Below are 13,076 nucleotides of genomic sequence, written 5' to 3'. Positions count from 1 at the left end.
CTGAGAAGGGCTCCACGGGCCTGGCTGTGAGGGAGCACCCCACGTCTGCCCGGGCCTGTCCTCTGTTGTTCACGCACCCGCGTCCCCCGATGCGGCTTCCTCTCCGGGGCCGCCCTGCCCGCCCCCCGAGGGTCACGGCTGCCGGGGCTGGGCCCCGCGGGGCAGCCGGCCCCGCCCACGGGCTGCGTCTCCCCCCAGCCGGTGCCGGAAGAGCTGCAGAACGGGGAGGGCTTCGGCTACGTGGTCGCCTTCCGCCCGCTGGGAGCCTCCAGCTGGATCCAGACGGTGGTCCCGTCCGCGGACACCCCCAGATACGTCTTCCGGAACGAGAGCATCGTGCCCTTCTCCCCGTACGAGGTCCGAGTGGGCGTGTACAACGACAAGGGGGAGGGGCCCTTCAGCCCCGTGACGGCCGTGTTCTCCGCGGAGGAAGGTACGGGCGGCAGCTTGTCCGGCGGCTCTGCCCACAGGCCCACCGGCCTGTCCCTGAGCTGACCTCTGGGGGGCGGGGGGTGGTTCCCTGTGACTTCAGGCGTGTCCCTCCAGGTGCACGATGGTGGGAGCCACAGGTTCCCAGGGCCCCTCGCCAACAGGAGACTCTGGGCAGGTAGAGGCGTCACCCTCCATGACGGTCCGTGCAGGGAGCATGCTGAGTCCCGGCTGCGAGGGGGGGAGGGGCCCGCCCTGCCTAGTGTCCTCTCCTGGGCTCGGAGGTCGGGGTTCCCCGGGAGGCGCCCTGGTCTCCCGTGTTACGGTGGCTCCAATGCCCGTGACCACGACCGTGACCGAGCAAGGGGCTCAGTGGGAGGGTGAGGCCAGTGGTGGAGCCAGGCAGCCCAGGCGCAGCTCAGAGCTGTGGCCCGGGGGGCACCCTTCGCCTGGACCCACCCCGTCCACCCTCACATACCCCCAGCCCCGGTATTGCCTCTCGTCACGAAGCACCGCGATGCCAGGCCCCGCTGGGAGCCGCAGCCCTCAGCAGGTGTGGTGGCCAAGGTGACCTCCTCGGGCCTCTCCCAGCCGGGCGACCTGCAGGGGCTCAGGGGGTCTCGTGGTGCACACGTGGGGCCGTGGAAGCTTGTGGATGACACGGGTAAACACGCCCCCCCCCTCCCCCGTGGAGCCGACCCACCGAGCTGGCACATGCCGAGCTGTGAAACACGCTGTCAGCTGTGCCCTCTGCGGCCGCGGCTCCCAAAGAAGGACAAGGAGACATTCCGTTCTCCTCCGCCCTCTCCCCCAGGCCCCCCCCCCCCGTTTTTCTGGGCAGACACACAAACGTGTCACAAGCAGCTTCGCAGAAGAGAGCTTTTCCACTCCCACCCACACCCCGTTTCTGAGCAGTGCTGGGCTTTCGGGACTGGGGCAGGTTGGGGTCCGGGTCGGGTCCCAGTGAATCAGGGGGTTCGAGGCACCCCAGCCCGGAGGGCGCCGTGGGGAGGGACAGACACAGCTCGACCCTTCCTGCACCCGCACCTCCCTTCTCCTGTGACCCCCCCCCCCCGCCGCCCCTGGGGACGCGGTGACGGGTCCTTCGGTTCCAAGCATCAGGAACAGAGGGTGCTGGTCTATGAAAACCTGAGGGGTCTTTGGGGAATTTCTGGGGCCCCTTGTGGGGTGGAGGAAGAGTTGAACAGAGAGCCTCATCAAGAGCCTTTGTCAGTGAAGGCCTGGGCCCCGAAAGGGCTGTCTCCCCAGCACGCCAGGACTGGGTCCATGGGCCCCGAGCACCCCTCACCCTCCCAAACCAAGTCTGGAATTCCCAGGAGAAACACCCAGGGGCCCGGGTGGGGCCTGGGCGCAGTCCCGGGACCCATCCGCTGTGGCAGTGAGCAGAGTCGGTTACCGACAGGGCGGGTTCTCGGGGGAGAGGGTCTCGGCTCAGGGCTGCGCTGAGCGGGGAGGGTCCCCGGGCCGGAGCCCCCGGAGCCGTCTGCTGCCACCGAGGGGCCCCTGACCATGTGCGTCCTGTGCGTGCCCACCCCTTCGGAGGGCGCCCCGCCCAGGTGCGGGTGCAAGCGGCCTGGGCCCCAGCAGCCACCCACCCGTTTAGAGGTGACACCTGTAGCCCTTGACTGTGGTTGGGACGTTGAAAAGCAATAACCAGTAGCTGTCATGGGCATGGTGGTGCCCAGGCAGGAGCCAGGATGAGAGAGCGGTGGTGGGCAGGGAGCGTGAAGGGAAGGGGGGAAAAGTGGGGGTCCAGGACCAGTCAGAGGGGCGCCCAGGCCACCGTGGCCCCAGAGCAGGGGCCATGCACGGCTCCAATGCCATCGGGTCCTCAGAAACGGACACCCGTCGGCCGGTGCCTCTGTTTGCATGTGACGGTTCCTGTTCTCAAACGCTCTCCCCGCCCGCTGTGGAAATTCTCCCACGCGCTGCCACGCTGGCCGACACCGGGAACCGCGGGGGGTGTTTCAGACGTGCTGCCGGCGCTGACATTGCGCTTCCCCTTGTGTGTCCCCCCCGCCCCCCTGCAGAGCCCGCCGCCGCGCCGCCGCGGGTCTCGGCGGAGAGCCTGTCTGCCTCGGAGATCGAGGTGTCCTGGGGCGCCGTGCCGTGGAGGCTGAGCAGCGGCCGCCTGCTGGGCTACGAGGTGAGTCCCGGGAATGTCCTGTGTTCGACAGCAACCTCTCGGCCGAAGTCCGGCCTTTGTTGAAACTCCCCCAGCCCCTTGGCCCACCCTCGGGTGGTGTGTGAGTTGAGGGGCGTCCTGTCCCTTGGGCCCAACGGGCACTGACCTGGGCGAACGCGACAGAGAAAGGATCGCTCAGCAGCGTGACCCTCACTGGTGTCCCGTGGACCTTGGCCGTCAGGTTTACCTGAGTTTTCCACTAAAGATGAGCTCCCAGAACCGTCCTGGACCCGCTGACCCCAGACACCCGGGGATGGGTCTCGTGCATGGACACTTTGGGACGTACTCGTGGGGATGTCCTCCTGTGGGTTAGTGACGGGACGCTGGCTGAGGTCCCCGGAGTAGGGAGCACAGAGCTGAGGAAGGAGGGACCAGTGACCGCACAGCAGGGCAGCCGGGTCGGCCCACACAGGGCCCCGGAGCCCGGGCAGGGGACCCATCCAGCCCCAGGGCTGTGCACCCAAGTGCCACAGATGGTGGCAGCCGGGGCAGCGCCCCACGGGTGCAAAAAACGGCTTTGCCGGGACAGGTGGGGGCAGGGGACGCAGGGAGCACACCTGCAGCAGAGTGTGGCCCTGAGATCGCACCCGAGCCACCTCCGATTCTGCCGCCCCCCCAGGCTCTGCATTCACACAGCCGGGGCGAGATGCTGGGGCGCTCTGTCCGAAGTCACCCCGATGAGGGTGATAACAGTAGACCACCTACCTCACGGCCATCGTCCAGCAACCCCACGACTTGGGAGCCCCCCCTGTTTTGAGTGTGGGTCCTGGGGTGGATGTCCCTGGCAGGGAGTCTGACACCCCGTGAAGTCACGTGGAGATGGCAGGACCCGAGCGTGGGACTGGGGCCGTGTTTCCCCTGCGGCGCTGCCGTCAGTGGGAGGCGGGTGGGGAGGGGCCGGGGTGCGTCTTCCGGGGGGCGAGTCCTGGGCACAGCCTCGCAGCTCGAGCCTGCCACTGGGCAGCCCACCGGGCATCCACGGGGCCTGACCCCAGTCCCGAAGGAACAGCCGGTGCGTCCCTCCCCCGGGGCTCCCGGAAGTGGGATGAGAACGAGACCGGCTCAGCTGAAGACCTCCTAACGGGGGACGCCTTCAGACGTGGTTTATACACTCACACAGAGAAGAACATCGGTGTTTCAGCGTCGGTCAGGATGTGAACACCAACCTGGAAAACCGAGGGCTCCTGAGGGCCCCAGTGGGGGCCGGCTGCCTGGGTGCCGTTCCCCACCCTCCGCATGGCCTTGACCCCGCCGGGCTCCCCCGTGAGGGCTGCGCCCCCGACCAGCTCCCCCAATGGGACGGAGTCCTCACTGAAGGGCCCACTTCCCGGGGCCGTGGCGGCGTCCCACCGAGCTGGCGCGCTCCCATGCCGGCGGACAGAGCTCAGGGTGGGGGAAGGGGGCGGGGGGGACACCGGGATCCAGCGGCACGCTGTCCACGGGCCGCATCCTGAGACTCCTCTGGGCCTGGCTGGACCTTGGTGAGTGGTGGAGACCCGGGTGTGGACCTGGCCCACAGCACAGGCCCCTGAGCCTGCGTGCCAGCACCTTCTCGGTCTTTAGAAGCACCTGGCAGGGACTGTCACCAGACAGGCGTGCGGGTTACCGGATGGAGACGCCGCAGCTGCCCTCACCGCCTCCTGCCGTCGGCAGCCGGGTGGGCGAGCTGGCTCCCCAGGGCTTTCACCGGGGCCGGAGAGAGACGGCAGGGGCTGGAGGAGGTTTCTGAGGATGAAGATTCTGCTGGGAGGAAAGACATGCCTGTTGAGTCTGATTCCCTGCCGTCAGGCGAAGGGGCAACTCCACTCTGGACCCAGCGGAAGAACAGAGGAGAGTGGGGGAAGCCCCCCCCACCCCGCACTGCCCCCGCAGACACAGTTGCAGAAACCGGGAGCCGGCAGATGCCCTTGAGAGCCAGGGAGCCCCTGCAGAGCTGCGTCCCTGTTGGGCAGAGAGGCTCCTGCCAGACCCCAGCTCAGCCTGGAGGGACCGGACCTGAGACCCAGCCCTCCCCCGCCTCCTGTGTCCATGCCCAAACCCACAGGAGAGGTCAGAGGGCGAGGGGCCTGCCTGCCCCTCAGGCCCGGGCCCTCCCGGGCCTGAGACCCCGGTGAGGAGGAGGAAGAGACCTCAGATCTGGCTGTCTCCTCCGAAGCACGGCGGAGGCACCTTCGCCTGCCTGATATCTGTTTCAATGTGTTCGGTCTGGCAGCTCCACGGAAACACTCCTCTCTGCAAATCTGTAAGTATGAACAGAATTATTTTAGCCCATTAAAAGAGCAGTTTAGACTTCATACCTGTGCTTTAATGGCTAAAAAAAGGCACCGTTTTTCAGTGCATTATTTTTACAAACTGCATTTCATTTCAAGTTTAAATTAAGTGCCGTCTCAGCTGCAGCCGTATTAGGCCTCTTCCTCAGGGCCATCCATTCTCGGAACGACCGAACCCCTCGCAGAAACAGCGGTCGCACTCGGAACCCTGACATCCCCGAGCTCGTTTCTGCGCATGTGAAGATGCTCTGGCCTGCGGAGTGGTTTTACGGTCCTGGAGGAAAAAAATCTCTCACCCAGAAACGGGAGTTCCGGCGTGCCGCACACCCAGAGTGTCGGCCTGAGTGTGTCAGTCCCCGGATGTCGAGCCCTGTGGCCCCCCGGGCTCTGAGAATGTAACGGAAATTCCACAGATCAACCCCTCAGAGGTTTTAGTTCGTGAACTGTCCGGTGGTTCATCTGGTCTGTGAATCGGCTTTGTCTCAGGCGTGTGTCACAGGAAGAGGCAGAGTGTGATTTAGGGCCCGGTCCCCGCGGTGGCTGCAGGTGTCTGGGCACTCGCCCCCCGCAGGGAAGGGGGTCTGCGGCACCAGCAGGAGGAACGGCAGGACGCTGTACCCTGCACCCAGCCTGTGGGTTTTCCCTGGGTCATCCCACTTCCCGGCACCCGCGGGCGACCCGCGTAACTCAGTGCAGTTCTGACGCTGCGTCTGTGGACGGGATGCACAGCGTGAAAACCCCCGGGTTTCTTCGGTTCTGGAAAACTCTCGGGTGTTCCCTCTCCGTCGCCCAGCTCTCTCCCTCTGGAACTCGGGTTAGAACGCTCACGGCGTCCTCCCTGCCTCTTGCCTGTGGGTGCACGGTGCTCACACCCTCCTCCACCCACGGTCTGGGCTCCTCAATCACCTCCTCGCCCTCCGCTGAGCTCCATCACGGGTCCGAGTCTTTAACATCGTGCCTCTGCTCCATGGTTTCTAGATCCGCCCCCTTTCTTCTCTGTCCCTCCCTCCCTCCCGCGTCACGAGTCAGGTCTCCCCTTCGGTGGACTTGCCAGGGGGCAGAGAGTCAAGTGAGGGTCTGAGGCTGACGGGTGAGCCAGCTGGCCCCACCCCACCCGCCGTCTTCCTGGTCCTCAGGCACCTGTGTGCTGCGATCTGCCTCCGCTGCCTCCCGTGGACGGTGCCCTGGTATCTGGCAGCGCCAACGCTCTCGGCAGCTCTGGGCACCGCCCCACGCTGCTAAAGCCCCAGCAAGTGGCGGGGGGGCACCTTTTCGGGCCACAGCCAGGAGGACAGACGGCCCTTTGTCTCCGGTCACTCCTGACTTCTCCCTCTTTGTGTGGAGAACAGAGCCCAGCCTCATATAAATATTTTTGGGGAAAATTTCACAGAAATTGGGAATATTAATGTCACAGCTTATTTCTTCTGGTTTAATGCATATTCGCACAGTTTTTAAAGGAGAGCCGAGTTAGAGTCCATGATCCATTTTAACCAACACCACGTTGGGTGTGGCGGCATTTTCTCCCTGATGAAGCAACTCCTCCTTGAACGTGAGGATGGACACCTGAGGTCACGTCTGGTTCTGCGCGGCGATCGGCCGCCGGGACCTCCGGCTCCTCCCGGGGACGGACCCGTGGAAGGGCTTCCGCAGGCCCGGGGCCGCGTGCACCTCCTCTTTAATTCTGTCCCCTGGGGAGCAGCGTTTGGGGGCTTCTGACGAGGCGATTTCACACGGGAAAGGGGGGACCACGGGTCGCAGCTGGCCACCAGAGTGAGTGGCAGGTCGACCCTGGCGGGGTCGCATTGCCCCCTCCGTTGTCCCCGCTGCCCCCACGGGTCCTCGGAGCCCATCCGTCAGATTGGCTCCGCCCCCAACCCCGCCCCCATCTGTGCAGCGTCTCAGGCCACGCCCTCAGGCCTCCTCCACGCTGGGCTGGGATCCGAGATCACACGTCGTTCTTCGTTGACAACCGGGCGGCACCTCGGGGAGGGGGCCACTGTCTCGTCACCCTGGCCCCCTGCCAGCCCTCCTCCCTGGCCTCGCTCACCGTCCGCACAGCCAGGACCCGCGGGGCCCCAGCCCCGCCCGCCGTGAGCTCGGCCGCGGCTTCGGAGCAGACGCCCTGGCGTGTGGCTCTCGCCTTACCCACGTGGTTTTCTCCCGTAGTGGCACACGGCGCCTGCCATTTATGTGCTTTTTTATGCGGCTAAAACGTCATCGAGTTGCACTGTTAACTCGGTGCCTTAAGGCTGTAGGGACGACACGTTCGACTTCTCCCCAGTCGTTTGGGTCACGTCCTTCTTACAGAAACTGGTCGCTCCTTTCCAGGAGACGCAGACACGCAGTGCGTACAAGTGCACGTGCACACACATGTACAAACACACGTGTGCACATGCAAACACACGCACACAGAGGGGAAATGCTGGGCGGGTGTAACACGAGCGTGCTGATCTGGGATCACTGTGGAAAGTCCCGAATTTGTGCTTTGCTACGATTTTTTCACAGAACGAACCGATAGGTGTTCACTCAAACAACAAAAAGCCATAACGTCTAGCGTCTTTCCCCAGCGGACTGCAACCGGTCACCCTGCGCAGCCCATAATATCCACACCGTGTTCCGCCTGCAGTGTCTGCAAGAAATGGGGCCAACTCTGAGCTCGGGGCATTTCACCTTAAAACCAGGGTTTCTTTATAAAAAAACAAACAAAACAAAGAGAACCGCCCTCCCGGGCCCACCACCCCGGTCAACCAGAGCCGTGCGGCAACTCCGCCCCCAGGGGCAGTGGGACTGTGCCCCGCCCTCCGCCACAGCCCAGTCCGAGGCCTCTCAACGCCCCCCCCCCACCTGCCCCCACCTGCGCCAGCAGCCTCACGTGCACAAATTGTCCAACGGTTCCCTGTCTCTGCATTTCACTGTGAAGAGTGGGAAAAGGAGAGAAAGAAAGGGCATCTTCCAAGAACAGCAGGAGAGCACGGACTCTTCATGAAAGTAACACACGTGTGCACAGCCTGCCCTTGTGTCTGCGTCCTGTGTCCTGGCGGTCAGGCGGCCACGTCCGGGCTCCGCGTGAGCCTCCTGCTGGCCGCCGCGCAGCCCTGGCCGCTCCCGCCTCGCTCTGGCTGCACCAACAGTCGGACTTCCGGCACAGCCCCGCGGGACCCGCGGCCATCCCTGCGCTCCGTGACCGTCTGCTTCTAGGCGAAGCCCCAGGTCGTTTCCCACAGCGCGGAAGAACGAAACCCACGCAGGCGTTTTACCGTCGGCCCCCACCGCGCCATGCCCCGCCCCGCCCCTGCCTCCGCAGCAGCTCCGCGGCCTGGTGCGCACGTGGCCGTCACCGCAGGGCAGTCGCTGGGAGCTGGCTCCGCGATGGTGTTCTCTCCCCCGGTCACTGCCCTCCCAGAGGGACAGTCCCCCGCAGTGGAGGGAGCTGCAGCAGCGTCCAGCGTTCTGGAGTCGGGCTTGGCCCCGCCGGGGGGGGGGGGGGGGGGCGCAGGGACCCCTCACCGTTGACTAGGCGGTTTCTCCTTCCTGTCCCCCGTTAGCACTCGCCTCTCCTGGGGTTTAGCGCGTCCTCTCTGAAGTTTCCCGGCTTATCTGTGCACTTGTTTGTTGTCCGTCTCTCGGACGCCCTTCCGTTGACCCCGTGGCCCAGAGCCCGGGGCGGCACGGCACACAGTAGGCGCCTTGCGAACGCTTGTTCAGTCAATGAGGAAGACGCAGCGCCCGCAGCGCCCCCCGCAGCGGGACCCCCAGCCTGAAGGTGGCTCTGCCCCGCTCTGCCCGCAGGTGCGCTACTGGAGCAGCGGAGAGGAGGGCCCGCCGCGCAGGGTGACCGTGGCGGCCGGCAAGACTTCGGCCCGCCTCCGCGGCCTGCGGAGCCACCGCGCGTACCACGCCGCCGTCCGGGCCTACAACAGCGCGGGCGCCGGGCCCTTCAGCGCCACGGTCAACGCCACCACCAAGAAGATGCGTACGTAGCTTCCCCGTGGGTGGGACGCAGGGACAGGCGTGTGTGTCTGGGGCGGGCGGGCCACAGCAACCAGATCCACGCCGGCCCCTGCAGCTCCGAGCCACGCGCGTCCTCCTGACATCTGCAGGCCCTCGGGCGACCTCGCAAAAGCTCAGTGCGAGGGGTGCGCGCAAGTCCACCCCCTGACCCTCCGAGCCGCTTTACTTTCACGCGTATCCGCTCTAGGGGGGTGCCCTGCGCCCGCCCCCGCCCCCGCCCCCACACTGACCTCTCACTTCCTCCTCCAGCCCCCAGCCAGCCGCCCGGCAACGTGGTCTGGAACGCCACCGACACCAAGGTGCTGCTGCGCTGGGAGCGGGTGCGCGCGGCCGAGAACGAGTCGGAGGTCACGGGGTACAAGGTGAGCGCGCATCCGCCGGGACTTCTTTCCCGGCCGCGGGCTGGCTCTCTCCGCGTGGGCGACCCGGCTTCCTCCTGTAACGTAGCTTTGTGGTGCCCGGGCCAACCCGCTCAGTAAAAGGCCCTTTTCCGAAACGTCTGATTCCGTTAGTGCAGTTTAGGTGAAATAAGTCTGCTCGTGTGCGGATTTTGGAGAAAATGTGGATTTTTTATGTTAGTTTGCTGCGTCTGATCCTGCCCACGTGACACGCTAAGAGCAATGTCGGCTCTGTGATCGCTCAGTCCAGTGCCCCCCCCAATCCAGCCGCCCAACACCCTGCCCAGCCCCCCAACACCCGCCCACGGTGACCTTCCGCCTGCCCATCCCCCGGGCCTGAGGACTCGATGATCCCACCACGTGCCAGCCCCTGCGGACAGAGCTGTGACGGGCTGAACACGGCCACAGCCGCAGGTTCTGTGAGCGCCCGCGAGCCGGCCCGTGGCGAGCACGCGTGTCCCCGCTCCAGGTTTTCTACAGGACGAGCGGCCAGGACCGCGTGCGGGTGCTGAGCACCACGGGGACCTCGGCCGAGCTGCGGCTGCCCGTGGAGGAGGGAGGCTACGTCATCCAGGTCCGCGCGACCACGGCCGGAGGGGACGGCGCCAGCAGCGAGCCCGTCAGGGTCCCGCGGATGACCAGTAAGGCCCGAGGGGCAGCTCCGTGTCGGCAGCGTCCCCGCCGTGGCCCCGCGGAGGCGTCGGGCGTCTGCGCACGCTCCTCCCACCACGCGTCGGTGGGGGCGGGGCGCCGAGGAGGTTTGGGGGGCGGGGGGATGGGGGCGTGAGGCCGGAGTCGTGCAAAATGAGGAGAAACGTAAAAGCCAGAAAACAGCAAATTCAGCCAGTATTTAGCAAAACTGTGAATTTGCATTTTTCCCCACATTCTGAGCCTAAATTTGCCCTTGGATTGCGTGTAGAAACAGAATTCCTTAAGGGCAGTATTGAACCCAGAATTTTTTTAGGATTTTTAATATTCAAGTTATTTGTTTTCTACAAATGGTAGTTACGTCTTACGAATTCTTTAAAAAGTAGAAAAAAGTAACCTTATTAAGGTCATAAACCACTTGGCCAGACCAAAAACACCTAAAAAAATTGTTTCTGTTTTCAAACGAGGTTCGCACTAAGTTTCCCTTTAAAGCTCCAAGCGCACCCTGTTTCGTGATGGAATCCGCTTTCGGAGGTCGGGTGGGGAAGCAGGCTTGGGTTTGTACTTTGTCAGTGACAGTGATGGAAAAATTCTACCTTCTAAATCTCACAAATCTGGAGTTTTCAGGCCTCAGGCTGAGTACAGCTGACCCTTGACCTGCACAGGGTTGACCCTTGACCCGGGAGGGTTCACTCCTGTGCAGGCTTTTTCATCCCGGGCACAGCCGGCCCTCCGCAGCCCTGGGTCAGCGTCTGTGGGCCGGCCCGCCCGCCCGCGGGTGGAGACGGTGTCCCCGTGCGTTTGGGGACCCGCGGGCGGGAGGCCGGCTTGCCGTCCTCTGGGGCTCCGGCTGCGGGGGAGGGGCGGCCGGCCCCGCAGCCGGCTCTGCGGTTCTCAGGGGCGTGGATACCTGCGCTCCCGGCCTTTCTGGCAGCTCGGCCACGCCCCAGTGTCCGGCACTCAAGGCTGTGGCCTCCCAACCCCCCCCCCCCCCCCCCGGCAGCCGTGCAGAGCTCGGTGGGGCCTCGTTGGCTGACGGAGGGAGAGGGGGGTGGGGAGACGGGCAGGAGACCGCGGTACTCGGGTTACACAGGCAGCCAGGCCGCACGCAGACAGGAGAACCGGTCATCTCAGAACCGGCGGGAACCTGCACACGCCCCGCTGGGCGGCAGGCGGAGCGTCTGGGGGGGCGGGCACCTCGGTGGGAGCCGGACCGGGGATCAGCCGATGACGAGGAGGGTGGTTTTAAAGTGACGCAGAGGAGCTGTCCTGTCCCGAGGACACCGCGAGGGACAGAGTGGGCGTTTCCGGGCGGCCCAGTGACTGTCGGCGGGAACGGGCTCTAGGCCTCGGCGGGGCCCGGCGGCCTCCTCGAGCTGGAGGGCCTCGGGGTCGGGAGCCCCGTGTCCGGTGACGCCCGCCGTCCGCTCAGACGGTGCGGGCCAGGCCTCCTCCGAGGAGACGGGCTGCGGTTGCTGGCCTTGTTTGAGAGATGATGTTTCGTTAATCCTGCCCGATCACCTCTCTGAAAATGTATGCAATAGAGACAAGCCCTGGCTGGTGTAGCTCAGTGCACTGAGCGCGGGCTGTGAACCAAAGCGTCGCAGGTTCGATTCCCAGTCAGGGCACATGTTGGGTTGTAGGCCACGGCCCCCAGCAGCCGCACGTTGATGTCTCTCTCTCTCTCTCTCCCCATCCCTTCCCTCTCTGGAAATAAATAAATAAAATCTTTAAAAAAAACAATAGAAACAAACACAGATCATTCAAATCCTTATCCAGGGAAGGTTTCTTTATTTAAACCCTTGATTCAAGATCCTTAAGTCTTAACATTAAATAACCCAGATGAACAAAGCCTAGAACTATCTAAGAAAACCACATCGGTGTTTGCCTAGGTACACGTGGCCGTCGGCACAGGCCGAGGGGGGTTGATCCCGCATGCGGCCCTCGGGGAGCCTCTGGCCGGGGCCCGGGTGTGGGAGGGAAACTTGCTTCTGCCTGGTCACGGGTGCCGGCGGGACCCGCACTAACGAGCCGTTTCTTGTCCTCGACAGACTCGGACGCGAGGGGGTCCTCGTCAGCCCCGCCGAAGGCCCGCCCCGCGGCCAGCTGCCTGCCGCTGGCCCTGTGCTTTGCCGTCAGCGCGCTGTGGTGACGGCCGCTCCTTCCGACTGCTCACCGGGAAGTGAATCGGCCGCGGAAAAGTGCTTTCATGAAATGCAGTGATTGTGCATGTTTTTTTCCCGACTCCGTATTTTCAACTTTCTGCCCAGGAATGATGCCAACGTGACTCGCAGTGCAGTGCATCCTTTCAGGAGACCCTGAAATGCCTTAATACTCGACACAAACCAAAGGACTCCCCACGTTTCGGACTCCGGACTCCCGACATGGACGACCTTAAGCCGTCGTTCCCGACACTGCCCGTGGGCAAAGGCTCCCGCGCTCCCGCCGGACACACACATGTGCACCGTGTTTATCGACACAGAAACACTCGTGTAGCCCCCATGTCGTTTTCTCGCCGCGGCGGCGTCGTTGGGAAGGCCGACTCAGGGTCCCTTTGGGAGGGTCACAGATGCGCTTGAACCCCGCCCCCGTCGGGAAGGGTGCGCACGAGACTCACGGAAGGGCTGGAGCCGCCTGCCTTCGGGGTCGGGGGCGCTGTGGGTGCCGGCGTCCTCTGGCCCAGCCGGGGTTCCGCCCAGGTCTCTCCCTGCCCCTCCGTCCACTGGGGAGGGCCTCGAGGCCCGCTCACCGGCGTCTGCCCGGGAGCGCCCCGTAACCGTGACTAAGGAAATGGGCGTGGTCCTGGCTGACCCTCGCGCTGGGCCTGTGTGGATGGACATCCGTGTGAAGAGACCCACCTCAGGCCAGAGCAGCAGGCGCCTTTGTGAAGATTGCATTCCATTCTGGGCAGAGTTTTTTTATTCCATTCGATGATGGGATACCGAAACGATCCCACTTCCTCCTTTCTCAGAAATAAGGAACAATGATAAAAAATGAATTGTTTCCTTCACACCTATGAGCAAGCTTTCGGGCTTTGGGAACAACGCACGGTGGCAAAAATAAGGGAGGGCCCGAATCTCAACCCAAACGTGAGGCGAAATTCACACGATTTTC

General features: G+C 64.1%; 1 protein-coding gene across 1 annotated transcript in view; it reads left to right on the top strand.

Annotated features, from left to right (window-relative positions):
* Positions 1 to 12,114, top strand: part of LOC114501801 (contactin-3-like) — a 112,401-nt gene extending 100,287 nt beyond the window's left edge. The window contains exons 18-24 of the mRNA XM_036031499.1: positions 199 to 433; positions 2,481 to 2,596; positions 8,695 to 8,878; positions 9,166 to 9,278; positions 9,784 to 10,072; positions 10,966 to 11,163; positions 12,014 to 12,114. Of these exons, the coding sequence (XP_035887392.1) occupies positions 199 to 433; positions 2,481 to 2,596; positions 8,695 to 8,878; positions 9,166 to 9,278; positions 9,784 to 10,072; positions 10,966 to 11,163; positions 12,014 to 12,114 (1,236 nt within the window). The remainder of the gene's footprint in view (positions 1 to 198; positions 434 to 2,480; positions 2,597 to 8,694; positions 8,879 to 9,165; positions 9,279 to 9,783; positions 10,073 to 10,965; positions 11,164 to 12,013) is intronic.
* The last annotated feature ends 962 nt before the right edge of the window (positions 12,115 to 13,076 follow it).

This window comes from Phyllostomus discolor, chromosome 7 (assembly GCF_004126475.2).
Source record: "Phyllostomus discolor isolate MPI-MPIP mPhyDis1 chromosome 7, mPhyDis1.pri.v3, whole genome shotgun sequence".
Classification (NCBI taxonomy): domain Eukaryota; kingdom Metazoa; phylum Chordata; class Mammalia; order Chiroptera; family Phyllostomidae; genus Phyllostomus; species Phyllostomus discolor.
This window is presented reverse-complemented; position numbering and strand designations above follow the sequence as displayed.